Genomic DNA, 17,115 nt, shown 5'->3' with positions numbered 1-17,115 from the left:
GTTCTCTCATGCCTGCCTCTCTGGGGCTGGGGTCTCCCTGAGATCTCTGTCTTTGGGTTTGGAGTTTGTCTCTGAGATAGATCTCTGTGGGGTCTTTCAGTATTTGCATTGGCATCTTTCTCAGGACTGAGTTTCCTTGGTTTTTGTTTAGGGGGTTTCTGGGTCCGCGATCACCCTCTCTCAGAGATCTTAGAAACTCTTCTTTATGAGTCTGGGGTCTCTGAGTTCTGCATCTCCGGGCTAGCTGAGTGTCTCTTCTGGCCCCGCCCCCACCGCCCCCAGGGTCTGGAGTTTCTGTGTCTCTCGAGTTGTCAGTCTCCGAGTCTGCAGTTTCTTTTCTCTGAGATCTAAGTCTGGGGTCTCATATCTCTCTCTGGGTCTGAGTTCTCAAAGACCTAATTCTAGGTCTGGGTTCTTTCTGAATCTGGGTCTCATCTATTTCTTTGAGTCTAGTTCTTAGGTCTCAGTCCCTGAGATCACCGTCTGAGTCTTGAGTCTAAGATTTCTGTGGCTGTGGAGAACCTTTTAGAGACTGGATGCTCAGATTTTGACCTTTGACCCATCTCTCAGAGTGGGGGGCGGGGGGGTCTGAGGTCTTTTTTCTGAGACTGGGGTCTCTTTTTCTCTAGACTTTGGGTTTGTGCCTCAGATTATCCCCCGCCCTCCCACCACCCCAGGTGGCAAGGTATCTTTCTCTGTGGGTCTGGGGTCTCCCCATCTCAGGGTCTGGGGTCTGCATCTTTAGAACTGCTCTCTCTCTGGTGTGTTTTTGAGTCAGGGGTCTCTCCCTCTCTGGTTCTCACTGAGTAGGGGTGGGGGCTGCAGAGACTCTCTCCTCCTCCTCCTCCTCCTGCTCTTTCCTCTCTTGCTCGCTCCCCCGCCCCCCCCCCCCCCTCTCTCTCCCTCTCCCTCTCCCTGCTGCCGCTGCTGCCGTTGGCTCCTATTCTCCTCCTCCTCCTCCTCTCTCCTCCTCTCTGCTCCTCTCTGCTCCTCTCCGCTCCTCTCTCCTCCTCCTCCTCCACCTCCTCCTCCTTCTCCCCCTCTCTCTCCCCCTCTTTCTCTCCTCTCTTTCTCCCCCGGCCCCCCCGCCCCCTCCCCCCCAGGCCTGATGAGCAGGTCTCGCGCCTCCATCCATCGGGGGAGCATCCCCGCGATGTCCTATGCCCCCTTCAGAGGTACGGTGGTGAGGGGAGGGGGAGGGCCAGTTGGGGGGGGGGAGAAGGGGGGAGGGGCGGGGGGGGCTGGGCAGATCTGGGGCCAGGGAGGGGAGCAGCTGAAATGGAAGGGGAGAGGAGGACCGGGAAGGCGGGGATGGGAGCAATGGGGAAGGAGGGATTGGAGGTCAGAGAATAGGGGTAGATAGGGGCCGGAGGGGCCAAGAAACAGGCCTTGAAGGGGGGCTGAGGGGAAAATGATGAAGGGGAAAGAGATCGCCAGAAAGGGTGGGAAGATAGAAGGACAGGGTTGGGGGAAGAGCTGCAGAAATAATTTGGAGGTGGGAGCTGAGAGATGAGGAAAATATCAAGGAAATAGAAGGACAGAGTTTTAGGAGAGGGGCTAGGAGGGGAAAATGAAGAAAATGAAAACATAGGGGTGAAAACAGAAGCCAAGAAGATGGGGGGTAGAATATGGTGGGGGGCTCAGAGTATGTTAGGGGGTAGAAAAAGACAGGAGATGGAGGGAGAGAAGAAGGGGCCAGATGGAGAGAGAAGGAGGCAGTGGGGGGAGGGGGGAAGAGGAATGGAGGGTCCAGATGGAGGGAAGAGAGGAGAGAGAGAATGGGGAATGGGTTGGGGGAGGAGAGACCAGGGCAGGGGGAGGGCCAAATTCAGTGTGTGTTTGTTGGGGGGGGGTGGGCAATACAAGTAAGACTGAGTGATGGGAGTAGGGGGTGGGTTAGGACCCTGCCCCACACTCTGACCCTCATCAAGTCCCTTGACCGTTGAAATGTAATCCCTGGGGTCTTATCCATTTCCTTTACTTCACCACTTTTACCCCCCTCCCCCACCTCCAATCCTTATTTCCATTCCCCCTCCCTCCTCTGGTGTCCATCACCTATATCTTTCCCCCCATATGGTGTCCGTTCCTTATATGAGTCCCCCTTCTGTCCTTCCCCTATATCAGTCCCTTCTCTGGTGTCCATTCTCTTTCTCCCTCACTTCTATCTGGTAGCTCCCTTATATCTCTACCACCTCTTTGCCCCCTCCTTCTTGACCCCCTTGTCCTAGTACTCCTGTGAGGTCCACCTCATTTCCTCTGCCCCATGTCCATTTGGGCCCTTCTGGTATATTCCCTGTCCCTAAAGATTTACCATCATTCCTGTCTCCTTTTCTCTTAGATCCATCCTTGTTATTTCTTCTCCACCCCATCCTCTCTTCCCCACCCCATTCCCCATCTTATCACCACTAGTCTGTGCCTACTCACTTTCCCCTAAGACCCCAGCTCTTATCACCCATTCCTCTTTTCTTGGCCCCTCTACTTCCTGGGGTGTTGGAGATTTGGGGAGCAAAGACACAGGTTTTGGTGGTTGGAACAGGACCTACAAGAGATCCCCATCTGAGCCCCGTGGAATTGCTCATCCTAGTAAATCTTTCCCCTTTCTCAACTGTGTTTCTGTCTCTTGCATCTGCTTCCCAGAATCATCCTTACTTAAGTCCAGACAATATTTGTGTGTGTGTATTTCCAGAGTTGCTCCTAAGCTAAGTTCCCCATGTCCTTCCCCGCTCCCGGAATGTGTCCCCTGAAGTCTAACCTGCTTCCCTGTGGCTGCAGCCTGAACCAGTCCCTCCCGTAATGATGATATGTATCAACAGATGTCTCCTCTGGGGGTCCTCAGGGTCTGATTGCAGTGGGCATGTTTCCTGCAGTGTCTGCAGTCCCAGAGCCTGGGTTTTGGTAATCTCTGTATCTAGAGGGTATTGGTTAGAATCTCTGAGGTGGCATTGAGATAGTGAGAATTTCAAAGTATTGGGGTTTCTAGATACCTGTATTCTTGGGGTTCATCTCTGACTCTGACCTGCAGATTGGGTAAATTTGAAACACGTTTATAGACAGAAAGGGGCTAGATTTTTCAAAACTCCTATTCAGAGCTTTCAGTTGGAATGAAGTTCAAAGACCAGTTCTTTTCCTGCAATATACCCATGATTAATTATCCTGTAAAGGTAACAGGATTTTTCTTCCTCTAAACTCTGACTCTGATTCCTTAAGCCTATTTTCTATCACTTTGATGTCACCAATTTGATTTCTGTCTTCTATAGGGCCTGTCCCCTACGTCCCTGTGATGGTGTGTGGCATTGGGGTTTAAAGGGGAAGCAGTTTGCAGGGATGGCGGCATGGGAAGAAGAACAGCAAAGTTGGGGAAGGGGGACCCTGGGTCGGGGGGGGTCTCTGAGCAGGGGTGACCCTTAGTCTACTGTTCTTCTGTTTTAGAAGTTTTGTCCCCAACCCCAGCTTTAGTCTTGGGAGACCCGCTCTAAGTCACATGCCTGGATCTTCCATTCTTCCCTCCCCTCTTTCTTCCTCAAGCTCCTTACCGAGCCTTGGGGAGAGGTTCCTAACTTGTAGAGTTGGCTCCCATCCTGTCCGTGGAGACGTGGCCGGGGGGGGGGGGGCGGGGGGGAGGGGGTGGCATAGGGGGACAGTATTGAATCTTCGACCTCCGACCTCCGGGCATGGAGTAGGGGAAGACATCAATTCAGTATTCATTCAAACAGCATATTTCCTACCTCCTCACTCCCCATCCCCTCCACAGCCAGATGCCTACAAGACCCATACTCCCCACCACCACTAGCAGAACCAGATCTTTCCCCAAAGGATGAGCAGGGTTGGGCTAGGGGAGGAGGGAGTGGAGGAAAGAGGAGAGGCAGGAGGGGAGGCCCTCTCATGACTCTGACTCTGGGAACAGGTAAGTTCCCTCACTCCCTCTCTCTTCCAGACGTTTAGCTCTCAGAGTCTCATGACCCAAATGTCCCTACATCCCCATCCTTCTTTCCCACAGCTCTGTAGTCTTCCTCTTACTCCCTTGCAGATGGGTGGTGCCACGTCCAAATCCTTGTCTTCTGCAGCTATCTGGATGCCTTCCCTCTTCCCAGACACTTGCCACCAACCTCCCTGTGTTTTTCTTCTGCCAGTTTTGCTGCACCCTCCACCTTTTTATTTTTCTGAAGTGGTTGGAGAGCTCCTTCACCTTTCTCTGCCTCCAAACTTGTACCTTCTCTGTCATGATATAATTCCCCTCTCTGAACCACTCCTCTGTATTTCTTCTGCCAAGTCTCCAGAGCCCCCTGTGATGTGATTCCCCTCACCTCTTTTTCCCCAGATAGAGAAGCTTATCTTCTATTCCTGTAAAGTTACCGAGGGCCTCACCCCCATCTGTGATCTCCTCTAGGCGGGTGGGTTCCCCTTCTGCCCCTTTATGGACTCTCTTCTTGCCATTTTAGACACCTCTGTCTCCCAAATACATAGAGCCTCCCTTACCGTTTCTGTGTGTCTCTGCCCCCTAGATGTACGGGGACCCCCTATGCACCGAACCCAATACGTTCATTCCCCATATGATCGTCCTGGTTGGAACCCTCGGTTCTGCATCATCTCGGGGAACCAGCTTCTCATGCTGGATGAGGACGAGGTGAGCAGGGTGGGAAGGCTGGGAAAAGACCTCTGGGTAGTGTGGGAAAATGTAGAGAGAAGGATGGGGAGAATCCTCATTAGCGAAGGGATGCGAGACACATAGAAGGCAAAGAGAGAAACACTGGCAAGTGGTGGGAGGAGGGTGGCCACTGAGATTGGGGTTGGGATGTCAGAAGGGGCTGGTGTTCTCTCCCCTTGGCCAGGGGGTCTTTGAGGGCCATGTACAGTGATGGGGAGGAGATATGGTTCTAAAGATTTGTGGGTGCCTCCTGTTTCACCCTGCTCATATTGTGGGATAGGTTAGGCTAGGAAAGGGAAACTAAGGGGCTTGGAGGAGGGGTAAAGACATGGGGATCACTTTGGAGGGATTGTCTCCAAAGCAATCCTCGGGACCCTCTCCTCTCCCCCCACTCAGTAAGCCCCATCACTGACCACTCCCCGTCCTTTCCCTGGCGTGGGGCAGAGTACAGGACTCAGAGAGTGGGGTCTCTGAGTGGGGAAACTGGGAAGGGGCTGCAGGGTACCAGGAGAGATGACAGAGGTCAGTAGGCCTGGGTGTGGTTGGCGGTGAAGATGGGGAAGGCTGAGATCAGGGTTTAGAGAGACACTGGGAGGGCTTTCGCCAGGGACATGGGGAAGGAATATAAGGGGAGAGATGCCTGGGGTGAGGGGAACTGGGAGTATGGGAAGTTGTCTAAAGGAGTAAGAGTGGGATAGGGGCAGGGACTAGCCAGAGTGAAAGATGTGAAATGAACAGAGCATCCTTGTGGGAGGTGGCGGCCATGCAGGGTGATTAGAGTGTGGGTTCTGATTTTGGAGCCGGGTCAGCAGTGGAGGGTCCATCAGAGGAAACAAGATGTGAATATGAAGGGTGGACGCCCAGAGGTGTGATTGGGAGTGGGGGTGATTTGGGGACCAGCTTTAGAGAGTGATAGGGCAGCCTGCAAGACCAGAGGGGTGGTGAGAGATGTGCCCCGAAAGCTGTCAGGGAGTGTGTAGCGAGGCAGGGTTAGAACTGGAGTTGAGGTTAACCAGGGTTTCAAGGGATCTGGGGGGCAAGTGAGTGTGGAGAGATGGCTGGGTAGAGAGCTTCCAAGGCACAGAGTCAAGTCCAAGTGTCCAGGGGAGGACACGGTGACTCAAGGGAGAGGTGGTTTGGGGAGTCAAGTTTTAGGCACTGGGGGGCATTTGAGTGATTCACTAGTGGTCACCGGTCTTGACCAAGGATTTGAGGTCTGTAGGATGAACTGGGGAAACTGGAGACTGTGTGAGGATGAAGAGGGAGGACAGTGGGTGGGGGGATGAAGGAATGACAGAGATGGGGACAGACAGGTCCAGGGGACCAGTGGCCAGAGACTGAAATAGGAAGGGTGCGGAGGGGGGGAGTGGGAAATGACAGAGTGTAGGGCCACAGGGAGCTGGAATTGGCTGAGTTGTGGAGCCTGGGCTGGGGACTAGTGGGGTGGGTGGTTCTTGGAGGGGTGGAGAGGGGGAGGTTAGGAAGGAGGTGGCAAGGGCGAGTTGGGGATGAGGCTTAGGGAGAGGTGATGGCTAAAGGGAAGTGAGAGAGGCTGAGTGGGGGGCGATGGAAGGAGATGAAGGGTGGGGGGAGGTGACCAAGCCCTCTGGGGGGTGGGGACGTTGGGTCCCATTCTGGCCGCAAGCCTGGCCGTGGGAGGGAGACAAGCTGTGGATTCTGATTATAAATGCAGCTTCTGCTACCCCCGTGACAGCCACGGAGGGAGGGAAGGGGGTGAGGGAGGTGGGAGGTTGGGAGGAAAACAGGGAGAATGGAGGAACTGAAGGTCAAGGGGAAAGTGGATTCAGGGAGCAGCGAAGGCCAGAGGGGTTGCGGGAATTCCCTGGAGGGTGTTTCAAAAGAAATGGTGGAAGAAAAGAGGAGGGTGGGACGGGAGGGAATGAGGGAGACAGACTCGGAGGGAGAAGGGAACGAGAAATCGAGAAATCCACTCATCCCGAGACACTTAAAGAGTATAGAGGGGCGGGGGCAGAAGGTGGTCAGGCCTGGTGGAAAGGCAGGCTCATCCTTCCTTGGTGGGGGAGGGAAAGAGGAGGGACGGCCTGGGCCAGGGAGGTCTGACACCCCATCCCCCCCGCATCCCCTAGATACACCCCCTTCTGATCCGGGACCGGAGGAGCGAGTCCAGTCGCAACAAACTGCTGAGACGCACAGTCTCCGTGCCGGTGGAGGGGCGGCCCCACGGCGAGCATGGTACGGCGGCCGAGCAGGCTCGAGCAGGCTCTCTTGCCCCGGACAGTCGCGGGGAGAGGGCTGAAGGTGGACAGGGTTGCAGGGGAGGGGGAGTCCGGGAACCGAGGGAGCTGTCAGGGGCCGGGAGGAGGCGGAGACAAAGTCTCGAATTCTGCGAGTGGGAACCTGGGCGGAGCAGGCGCCCTCCTCTGGGATCTGAGCGGGACGGAGGCTGTGGGTGAGAGGCCCCAGCGGTCCTTGCTGTTTCGCTCCCTTTTTCCTCTCCAGCAGCGAAGTTTGACTCTTTCCCCGGTGCTTGCAAAAATAGTCTCCTTAGATCTTTAGCTTCCTGTCCGAGTGTCCCCTGCCCCTCCCAGCCGCAGGTCTGGGATCTTGGAAAGAATGACCTAGTTCCTGCCCGGCCCCCAGACCTCTGCCCCACCCCCACGCTCCTAATTCTTCTTCCAGACCTTCTGGCCTGTGGACCCTCCCTGTTTTCTTTCCCCTTTTCCCCTCTTCTCATCAGCTGTTTCTGTTTTCTGCAATTCTGTCACCTTCTTTCTCTTTCCTCCCCGATTTCTTTATTTTCTCTATCCCTCTTGATTCCTCTGCCTCTCCCCTCTGCTCCCGGTGGATCTCCATCAGACCCCCATCTCATCTCCTTTCTGCCTGTCTGTGGAGCTATGTGCTCAGTCTGTCTCTCCAACTCTCCCTCTCTCCATCTGTCTCTTCCCCTCCCTCCCTCTTTCTGCCCCCCCTCCACCCCCCTCTTTAGTCATTTAAAAAAAGATTTTTGTCTTCCTGAGAAGTTCGCTTAAAAGGTTTCCATGGGAACAGTGAGGGGAGATGAAGGCAGAGAACAGAGATCTGCAGCCAAGGTGCAGAGAGACGCCCTCAGCCCCCGGAAGCCCCCTTGTCACTGCCCCCTACCACTCTGTTCCCCTTCCAGGACCAAGGGTCCAGGTCCTTCATCCCCTCAACCCCTTGTGACCCCTTTCTTCCACCAGCTACCCCTCCCCTCAGGGAACCAGGCTTCCAGTTTCTCTTCCTTGGAGAGAGCCAGTGGCCTGTCTCCATCCCTTGGCTCCCTTCAGCCCTCTTCTCATAGGCCCAGGCCTTACTGCCCTTGGGGGACAGCTCTGGGACCCTGGGTGGATGGGTGGCCAGGGGTGTGTGTCATTGTCATGGAAACTTCTGACCATGGGGGTGTGTGGGTAGCACATCTCTGTGAGGCAAAGCCAGGTGGTGGTGGTGGAGTGTGTACAGAGAATGTGTGTGATGTCTGTCACATCTGTGTGTGTGTGTGAGAGAGAGAGTCAGTCATGTCCATGTCTTGGAAAGGTTTGTGTACATGTGTGCATACCTGTGTGTCGAGGCCAGAATGGTCACATGCTTGTGGAGCATGTTTATCATATATCCGGTGGTTGGCGTCTCAGCCCACATATTCCCCTTCTTTCTCCTTACCCTCAGTCCTCAGGTCTGGGGTCTCTGGTGTGGGTCTCCTGTGTGTTTAGGGGGAGGGCACCCATGTGTGTTTGGAGTTGGAGGACGGTATGTGGAGGTGTTTGTGTTGGAGGTTCAATAGGGGTTGGGAGGGAGTCCAGGGGTATATATATTTAGGGGGAGGGTTTAGCGAAAGAGTTGATAGCTGGTGAACGTTTGGGGGTCTCAGGTGGACGTGGAATGTGTAAAGGGCATGGAGGATGTGCTGCAGGGAACATAGGAGTCTTTGGGGCCCTGGGGACCTGGGTCTGAGAAGGTCTGTGCAGAGGCTGTGGACTCTTGAGCCCAGGAGAGGTCGCCGGACCTTTGAGGGGCATCGGCATCCAGGGCTCCTCCTCTGCTGGGTGGAGCCGCCGCCCCTCGTTCCCTCCGAGGTTTTGATGGGGGGTCCTGCTCAGGAGGATGGTGGGAGGCCCGGTTGGTTTTGGGGGTCCCCTCGTCCCCCTCCCGCGTCTCTCTCGCGCTGTCTCCGGGCGACGGGGCTCGTGACAGAGGCGGCCACGGCAGCAGCGGTCGCCTAGCAACGGCGGCGGGGCCCGGGCAACGGCGGCAGCGGCGGCGGAGGGAGCCGTTCCCGCGGCCGTCACCGCTCGGCCGTCCCGGCCGTCCCGGGCCCCGCCGCCGCCCCCACCGCGCCGGGCGGCGCGAGCCGGGCCGCGCCGCCCCCTCTACCGCTGCACCCCGCCCCTCCCCCGCGCAGGGGCGGGGCCCCTCCCCCACCGGGGACACCCCCCCCCCCGATCCCCCCGGGGGGCGGTGCGAGGTAAGGGCGGGGCCGGGCGGACGAGGAGCGCTCGCGTGGGGGGGCGCCGCGCTCTTGGGGGCGGGGGCGCGTGTGTGCGTGGGCGCCGGGAGGGGGGTGGGGAGGCCGCGGCGGCGGCGGCGGCGGCGGCGGCGGCGGCGGCAGCTGCTCCCTCCGCATGTTCTCGCTGCATCTTCCGAGTGGGGGGAGTTATGGTAACTGGAGGGGGACAGCGGAGGTCGGGGGGTCGGGGACAGGCCTCGAGCGCGCGGGGGCGGCCGGTGTGGGGTGGTCTTGGAGACCCTCGGTGGAGGTGGCAGCCCGGGTGTCCGCGTGTGTGTCGCTGTCCAGGCTCGTGTCCCTTGTGTGTTGGTGCCATGTGCACACGGGGGCCCAGTTCCTCGTGCACACATGTGCAGCCAGCGGTTTTCAAGTCTGTCCTGTCGTATCCTGCCTCTGCCGGCTTCTCTGCCCCTCTTGCCTTAGGGGGCTGCTGGGCTGACCACTGGCTTGTGGGGCAGCTTTTGGCCATACTGGTACCTGTCACCTCTGACCCTGAGAATGCATGTTCCTTGCTGGGGCTCACCTCCTATCAGCCTCCTGTGTGTGGGGATGTGTGGCTGCATGAGAAGGATTTTCTGTGTCCCTGGTGGCAAGTGTGTGTCTTTGCATGTGTGTTCCATCATTGGCCTGGGTATCTGTGTCAATCCCAGCATGGGTGTCCAGGGCGTGTCTGGATGTGGGTGGTGTGCAAGTGGGGGGAGAGAGTAAGTGTGTGAGTGTGTTCCTTGGAATCCTACCATGTATGAAACACCTTTGGGCTAGCAGGTGTGAGCCCCTGCTCGGTTAGGGAGTGGGGACAGAAAAGCTGAAAAGGGAAAGAGCGGGGTAAAGAGGAAAAGTGGGGAGTTGGGGGAGAGGGGGAATGAGAGAGGCTTGGAGAGGAGAGAGAGCCTGGGAGAGAGAATAGCTGGAGAATAGCTGGGAAGGTGGGAGATAGTGGAGCCAGATTTAGAAGAGAGGAGAGAGGAGAAGAGGTTTTAAGATGGGGAACTGGTTGGAGACAGCAGAGAAGGGGCCTGGAAGCTGGGGAGACAGCTTGTGGGGCGGAGAGAGTCAGGCCTTCGGTAAAGTGATCTCAGAGGAGAAAGGGCAAGACGGGGTTGGGATTTGTGTAGGCCGTGTAGGATCAGGCTTGGTTGGATCAGGGGAGGCCATCATAGAGGCTGGCTCACAGTGAGGCCTGGCACGGCAGGAACTGCTGTTAGAGGTTCCTGTTCCCAGCACAGAGTTTGCCCCTCGTTTCTCTGCTCTCTGTCCAACTCTGTTCCTCCACCTGCTTTGGCAGCCTCCCTTTGTGGCTCCCCTTGAGAGCTGCCAGCTGGGTGTGACAGGGAGGAAAGGCCAAAGGGAAGGTTAGGGATTTGGGGGATTGGATGGCAGGGGGAGATTCTGTGGGTGATGGCAAAATTAGAGAGGTTGGAGAGGCGGGAGTCTAAGCCCTCGCTGTGTGTGTGTGTGTGTGTGTGTGTGTGTGTGTGTGAGTGCAATTGTATGTGTATACAGGGTGTGTACATGTGTGGGTGTGTGCACAATGCCTGTGTTACGGGTCTGTGTAGGTGGCTGTTATGCGTGTGCATGCGTGTATACATCGTGCAGGGATGGGACATGGAGACCCAGGATCGTGGTGTATGCTTATCAGGTTTGCTCTGTGTGTGGACATGGGCGTGTGCCTGTTTTCTGCACATGTCACTGCATGCAGCACTAATAACAGGATGTCCTGTGATTCTGTCACTCCGCCCCTTTCCCCTCTGTGTTTCTGCTCTTCTTTTCACTGTGGCAGTGAGGGTCTTTGTAAGTGTATGTGTATGTGGCCTCCATGTACCTCTGACTTATATGTGAGTTCATGGATCTTAGTGCTTGGTTGTATGTATAAGGTTATATTACTTCAAGAACCAAGCAAACCAATTAGCAAATCCGTTCTCCTTCTGTTAATTCTTTAGTTCCAAAATGGAATTTTAGTGGATTTGAAGTTAGACTTTCTGCCTTTATTACAGGAGCTTGCATATGAAAATAGTGGCTTGAGCTACATTGCATGGCGTGAGACAGGCAGCTAGACCTGAGAAAGGCAAAGACTAGGAAGGAGATATTCTGAACCCTTAGATGCATTGTTGAGTGTGTAACAGAAGGGTAATTAACACGTTTGCTCCTTGGTCTGTCTGTATTCTGGTAGCAACCACGGATTCATGTGTTGGAGTCAGGGAAGGGCTGGGGGAGAAGAAGGGGTTGTCCTGAGACAGTGGTTGTGGTTGTACTTTTCATGTGAATGAAGGATATTTGTGCTTTGGGGATACGGGGATACCTTGAGGTGGTCAGGATCATGGTATACTCAAACATGTGTTTTAGAGGTTAAAGTGGCTTCCCCTGTGTGGGGGCCCTGTGTGTGTCTCTGGGTTAAATGTCCCCTTCTGTAACGTGCTGCCCACATGACTGCCCAAGGGACTCGGGCCCCACATCCACACTAGCAGCTCTCATGTGAGTGTCTGGGTCCAAGTATGTACTCCCCTGTTGCAGTGCTCACATATGTCTAAGCATGTATCCTGTGGGGTATGTGGGCCCCAGGGTCTCAGAATGTGGACCCGTGGCACCCCCCATGCTCACAGTTGCCTGTATGTCTCATAAGCACCTAGATCCCTTTTTATTTTTTGTATCATGGGTCTTATGTGCATGTACCCCCCACAGCTCGGTGCATGTTTTTGTGCTTTACACATGTGTTCCTGAGGGACTGACAAGGGTTCCTGTGTCATGGGAGCCACATTTTTGTGTGCACATCTCCTAACACCCAGGCTTTAGAGGCCTAGGGAAGCTGGAGACTGATTCTAGGGCAATTTGCAGGAGATTTGCAATTCAGGAAGCCGACAGTGAATGTGTAGCTGTGGCCCTCCCTTGTTTTGGAAACTAGAGGGTTAACAGGCAGCTCTTCCGGTCCAGCCCCCCCAGCATGTAGCTTCTTGTTGCCATGGAGACGGTAGCCCCGCCCCTGATGCAGCACCTGCCCCCCCATTGGCTGCAGTGGTGACTGTGGGGCTGAGGGGGGAGCCCAGGCCTGGGCAGCCATTCTGGAGCTGGAGCCCGAGCTTGGCATCCCCCCACTTTCATTCTCCTCTAGCCACTTGGCCCCTCTAAATTCCCTGGCAGCAGAGCCTCAGCTTCCCTCCTCCCAGCTGCCACCCTTCTTGACTCTGAGCAGTCTGAGCTTCATCGGCATTCATCTCCCCTCCTCCTCCTCTCCCTGCCCTCACTTGGGAGTCCCCCGAGTCCCCACTGCCCATCTTCCCCACTCCCCGCCCGTTCCCCTGCATTCTTCTCTTTTCCCCTTCCCCCCTTCACTTCTGAGTCCCTGCCACTGCAGTGCACGTGGAACCAGCCCCTTCTCCCCTCCCCCCCACCCCTTCCTTGAATTTTCTGTCCCCAGGCTTTTTCCGCTTCCACTCCTCACAGGTCCCTTCCAAGACTTCCCCCTCCAGTCCAGGGAGGGGGTCATGGGAGGTAGCTCTGGCCCTCCAGACAGACAGGGGTTCCAGGAGTGGGGGCCAGGTGGAAGATGTGCCCAGCTGAGGGAGGAGGAAGGCCTGCCTCTGGTCAATGACCTTTAACCCAACTTCCCCCACCAGCTCGCCCCTTCCTGGTGGGGTGGGCACCAAGGACCTAGGTTCTGTGGATCTTCGGTGTCCTTTATTCCTGGAGTTTTACTGACCCTCTCAGCCATGCCCCTTTGCTGACTGCCAGGCCCAGCCCCAGTCATGGGCCTAAGGCCTCCCACCCCGTCCCCCTCCGGGGGCTCCGGCTCGGGTTCCTTGCCCCCTCCTTCCCGCCGCCAGCTTCTCAGCCGCCGCTGCTCTTCCTGCTGCTTTCCGGGGGGTAGGTGAGGCTGGAGCTAAGGGGCAGAGGGAGGTGGGCGAGTGTGCTGGGGCCAGGGGTGGAAACCTGGGCTAACGGCGACCCCCTCCCCAACTTCCGTTACGGCCCTTTTCTCCCCTCCAGAATACCACTTGGGTCGCTCGAGGAGGAAGAGCGTCCCAGGGGGGAAGCAGTACAGCATGGAGGCCGCCCCCGCTGCACCCTTTCGGCCCTCGGTGAGTGAAGGCGCCTGCCAGATGTGGCTCAGCTGGGTCCCCTCCCCTCCAGCCCCAGCTGGAGCCTGAGGATTATGAGAAAGGGGGAAGGAGGGGAGAGAGAGAAAGAGAGTATGTGTGTGTGTGTGCCCCCACCTCTTTGGTTTCCCCCTTCTTGGCTCTGCCCCCCTGCTTCTCAGACCAGCCCTCCCACCTTCTCCAGGCTGGGGTGTGTGTGTGTGTGTTTGTGTGTACACTCGCATCCGTGAGAGCACAGGAAGACAAACTGGTAGCAGGGCTCCTATCCCCCTTTCCTCGCCTCTAGAGATTTCCCTTTTCCCCCCCATCCCACCTTCATCCAGGGACTCTTTACCAGCTGAGCGGTGAGGAGGTAGAACTGACCCTACCCCAAACCACACCTATCCCCATTTCCCCCCCACCCAGCAAGGCTTCCTGAGCCGGAGGCTAAAAAGCTCCATCAAACGTACGAAGTCACAACCCAAACTTGACCGGACCAGCAGCTTTCGCCAGATACTGCCTCGCTTCCGAAGTGCTGACCATGACCGGTACAGGGCCTGGAGTGGTGGGCTAGAGCGGGGTGGGATGAGTTGGATGCAGTGTAGGGGCCTCCAGAGTGAGGTTGGAGGGGTGGGGGTTCTCAGAGTGTAGAGCTTGATGGCTCCAGATTGATTGAGAGGTGTGGTGGGGCAGGAGTCAGAACAGAGGAGCAGCAGGAGAGGGGCGGGGTGCAGGGTGCCCGGAGAGGGTGAGCAGCGGGGCAGGAAAGGGGGTGAAGGTGAAGCCAAGGAGGGATGGACTCTTCTGACCAACAGAAGGATGGGCTTCAGCCTGGGATGGAAGGAGCTGTACAGAAGGACAGAGAAGGAGTGACAGAGCCTGGGAGGAACATTTAAGGAATCCAGGGAAGGGGTGGTGGGCTGGTTGGTAGGAGGGGAGAGTGTGATCCAAGTAGAGGGTATGAGGGAAGGGTGGCAGGGTGGGGTGGGGCTGGCAGGTATTATGGAGGAGAGAAGGTGCAGCGTAGAGCGTGACAGAGAAGGGGAGGTGGCATGGGTATGCAGGTCAACAGACTGTGGAGGGGAGGTTGGAGGGTTAATCCATGGACTGAAGCCTGAGGAAGAAGCCCGCAGAGAAGTCCAGAGGGCACTGTCTCCGAGGCTGGGCTTGAAGGAAATCTTGTTTGCTCCTGTGGTCTGCTCTTTGGGGTCCCTCTTTGGGTTTCCCCCTCCCCCCCGCCCCAGGGAGAACCCTGTCCTTCCTTTCCCCCACGTCTGGCCGCCCCCGGGATGGGGCAGGTAGGGGAGGTTGGGATAGGTGAGTCACACCTTCCCCTCCCCCCTCCCATGTCACCGGAGCTGGATTTGGGGAGGGGGGGTGTGAGGGCCTGGTATTCCTGGCCGCGGGGGCGGGGGGCCGGGGGAGCGTCGTGCTGACGGCAACAGAGCCCAAGATGACGGGGCTGCTATAAATAGCTCCATGGAGGCTCCCACACCCGAGCTCCCCCTCCCGCTTCCCTACTCCTCTCTACTCTTCATCCCCTAGCCGTCTCTGAGCAAACTGTCCTGTGGTCCCGGCCTCCACTCCCCTCAGTGCCTTTCACCTTCTGCCCTCCCGCACTGATTTTCCCAAGTTCATCCCCACCCCCACCCCCACCCCGTCCCCCACCTCTGTTCCCACGTCCAGCTCTCCAGTGGCCTCTCCTCATCTTCTCCCATCCTGTCTTTCTGCACCCACCTTTCCCTCCTCCTTTCTCCTTCTCGCCCTATCTGTTCTTCCCCAGTCCCCACTTTCAGTCCCTTATCTCCATTGTCACTCTTCTGCCCAAAATCCTTCTTCTATTTCGTATGATTTTCCCTCACTCTTTCCCCCGATTCTGCTAAAACTTGTCCTCTTAGCTCATTCATTTTTGGATTTATTAAGTGCTTTTTAGTCACTACCTGTGTGCCAAGGCCCAGACCAACATCTTTGAACTTCTGCTTCTTTCTTTTTTAAATTTATTTATTTTATTTATTTATTTTTGGCTGCACTGGGTCGCTGTTGCAGTGCGCGGGCTTTCTCTAGTTGCGTAGAGTGGGGGCTGCTCTTCATTGCGGTGTGCCGGCTTCTCATTGTGGTGGCTTCTCTTGTTGCGGAGCACAGGCTCTAGAGCGCAGACTCAGTAGTTGTGGCACATGGGCTCAGTAGTTGTGGCTCACGGGCTTAGTTGCTCCGCAGCATGTGGGATCTTCCCAGAGCAGGGCTCGAACCCGTGTCCCCTGCATTGGCAGGCGGATTCTTAACCACTGCACCACCAGGGAAGCCCCTGTATTTCTGGTTCTTTACTCCCACCTTTTTCCCCTTATATTGAAGCTGTGGTTTTGGCGGGGGAGGTGTCATATAGAAGTGTCCAAGGCCCACCTGTTCTTTTTTTTTTTCTTCCATGGTCCCTTTCTGGGTTGAGATATTTCTACGTGTCCCCAGTCCTCACAACCCCTTAGGTGGTGGACTGAGGGGAGGGAATTTCTTAAAGGGTTCTCATGTCTCTCACATCATTCATGTCCTTCCCCAGGGATAGGCTGGGTTTCTTTTTGTCTGTGTCTGTGTACATGTGGGAAGTGGGTTTAGGAGCCCCTTTCCCCAGGTCTCCATCCTAGAGCCAGGTTGGCGATGCAGGCCTCTGGGTGTGTAAGCAGAGTGGGGAGCTGATTCTCCCTCCTGGACCCCCGCCTGCCAGGGCCCGGCTGATGCAGAGCTTTAAGGAGTCACACTCTCACGAGTCCTTGCTGAGTCCTAGCAGTGCGGCCGAGGCCTTGGAGCTCAACCTGGATGAAGATTCCATTATCAAGCCAGTGCACAGCTCCATCCTGGGCCAGGAGTTCTGTTTTGAGGTACTGGGTGTAGGGGGCTGGGGAGGGCCAAAGGGCAGGGGTCATGGAGGGGGAGGGCAGAGAGTCCTGGAGAAAGCGGCAGAGGTGGGGACGTCAAGGAAACAGAAGCCTCTGGGGCTGGGAGAAAGGAGGATAGGCCGGGGAGGAAGAGATGGTGGTGGACTCTCAGTCCTTGGGAGTCATCACCCCTCTAGAGCCCCAACTGACCTCCACACCCCTCTCTAGGTAACAACATCATCAGGAACAAAATGTTTTGCCTGTCGTTCTGCGGCCGAAAGGGACAAATGGATCGAGAATCTACAGCGGGCGGTAAAACCCAACAAGGTATTGGGAGTACAGGGTACACAGACAGCATGGGCAAGGCAAAGGTCAAGCTGCAGGGGAAACTGGGGGCCTAGGGGAGAAGGGGACTGAGGAGGAGGGGACTCTCATTTTCCTCTGAGTCCTCCATTTCTTTTTCCTTTCTTTCTACCTTATGATGTTTCCCTACCATAGAAATCATAGACTTACGGAACTGATGGGGCTCTGGAAGTCCTCTGGTGCATCTTCCCTGCAAGCAGGGATGTCCCACTAATACCTGACAGGTGGGCGCCTGGCCCCCGCTTGCAGTGTTTCTGCAGGACACATAGATTTGTCAGGTAGATGAGTCTTTAGACCTTGGTTTCCTCTCTGTACGACTGGTAGGAATGGTGTTGAACTACATAATCTCTAAGGTCCTTTGGCTCAAAAATTCTATGAGTTTGTGCTCTTCCCAGGAGAAATGCTCCCAGTTCCATGAGCTGTTCTTTGTTGCCCAGTTTCCAGTGAGCTCACAGTCCTCTTGGCCTCCTCTGTGGAAACCCTTGTTTGTCAATGTCCTTCTTAAAAACTAGACCCAAGATGCTGGATGTGATCTGCCCCATGCAGAGTACAAACACCAGGCTCTTTTCACACTGTAGCATCACCTGAGCCTCACTGGTCAATTGTCATCCTCCAGGCCCTTTTCACACTAACTATATAGTCTCACCTTCTGCATTTATGCATTTTTTG

General features: G+C 56.1%; 1 protein-coding gene across 8 annotated transcripts in view; it reads left to right on the top strand.

Moving 5' to 3' along the window:
• Positions 1-4,513: 4,513 nt before the first annotated feature.
• Positions 4,514-17,115, top strand: part of SYNGAP1 (synaptic Ras GTPase activating protein 1) — a 26,829-nt gene continuing 14,227 nt past the window's right edge. For all 8 annotated transcript variants that reach the window (XR_009505752.1, XR_009505753.1, XM_059938924.1 and 5 more), the window contains exons 1-6: positions 4,514-4,624; positions 6,754-6,859; positions 13,128-13,219; positions 13,643-13,764; positions 15,933-16,086; positions 16,312-16,410. Coding sequence is in view for 6 of the 8 variants with exons in the window: in XM_059938924.1 (XP_059794907.1) it covers positions 4,520-4,624; positions 6,754-6,859; positions 13,128-13,219; positions 13,643-13,764; positions 15,933-16,086; positions 16,312-16,410 (678 nt within the window). In the remaining 2 variants the exon portion in view is untranslated. The remainder of the gene's footprint in view (positions 4,625-6,753; positions 6,860-13,127; positions 13,220-13,642; positions 13,765-15,932; positions 16,087-16,311; positions 16,411-17,115) is intronic.

The sequence above is a fragment of the Balaenoptera ricei genome, chromosome 11, assembly GCF_028023285.1.
Source record: "Balaenoptera ricei isolate mBalRic1 chromosome 11, mBalRic1.hap2, whole genome shotgun sequence".
In the NCBI taxonomy this organism is placed as follows: Eukaryota; Metazoa; Chordata; class Mammalia; order Artiodactyla; family Balaenopteridae; genus Balaenoptera; species Balaenoptera ricei.
Note: the sequence above shows the minus strand (reverse complement) of the source record. Positions and strands in the feature narration are given on the sequence as shown.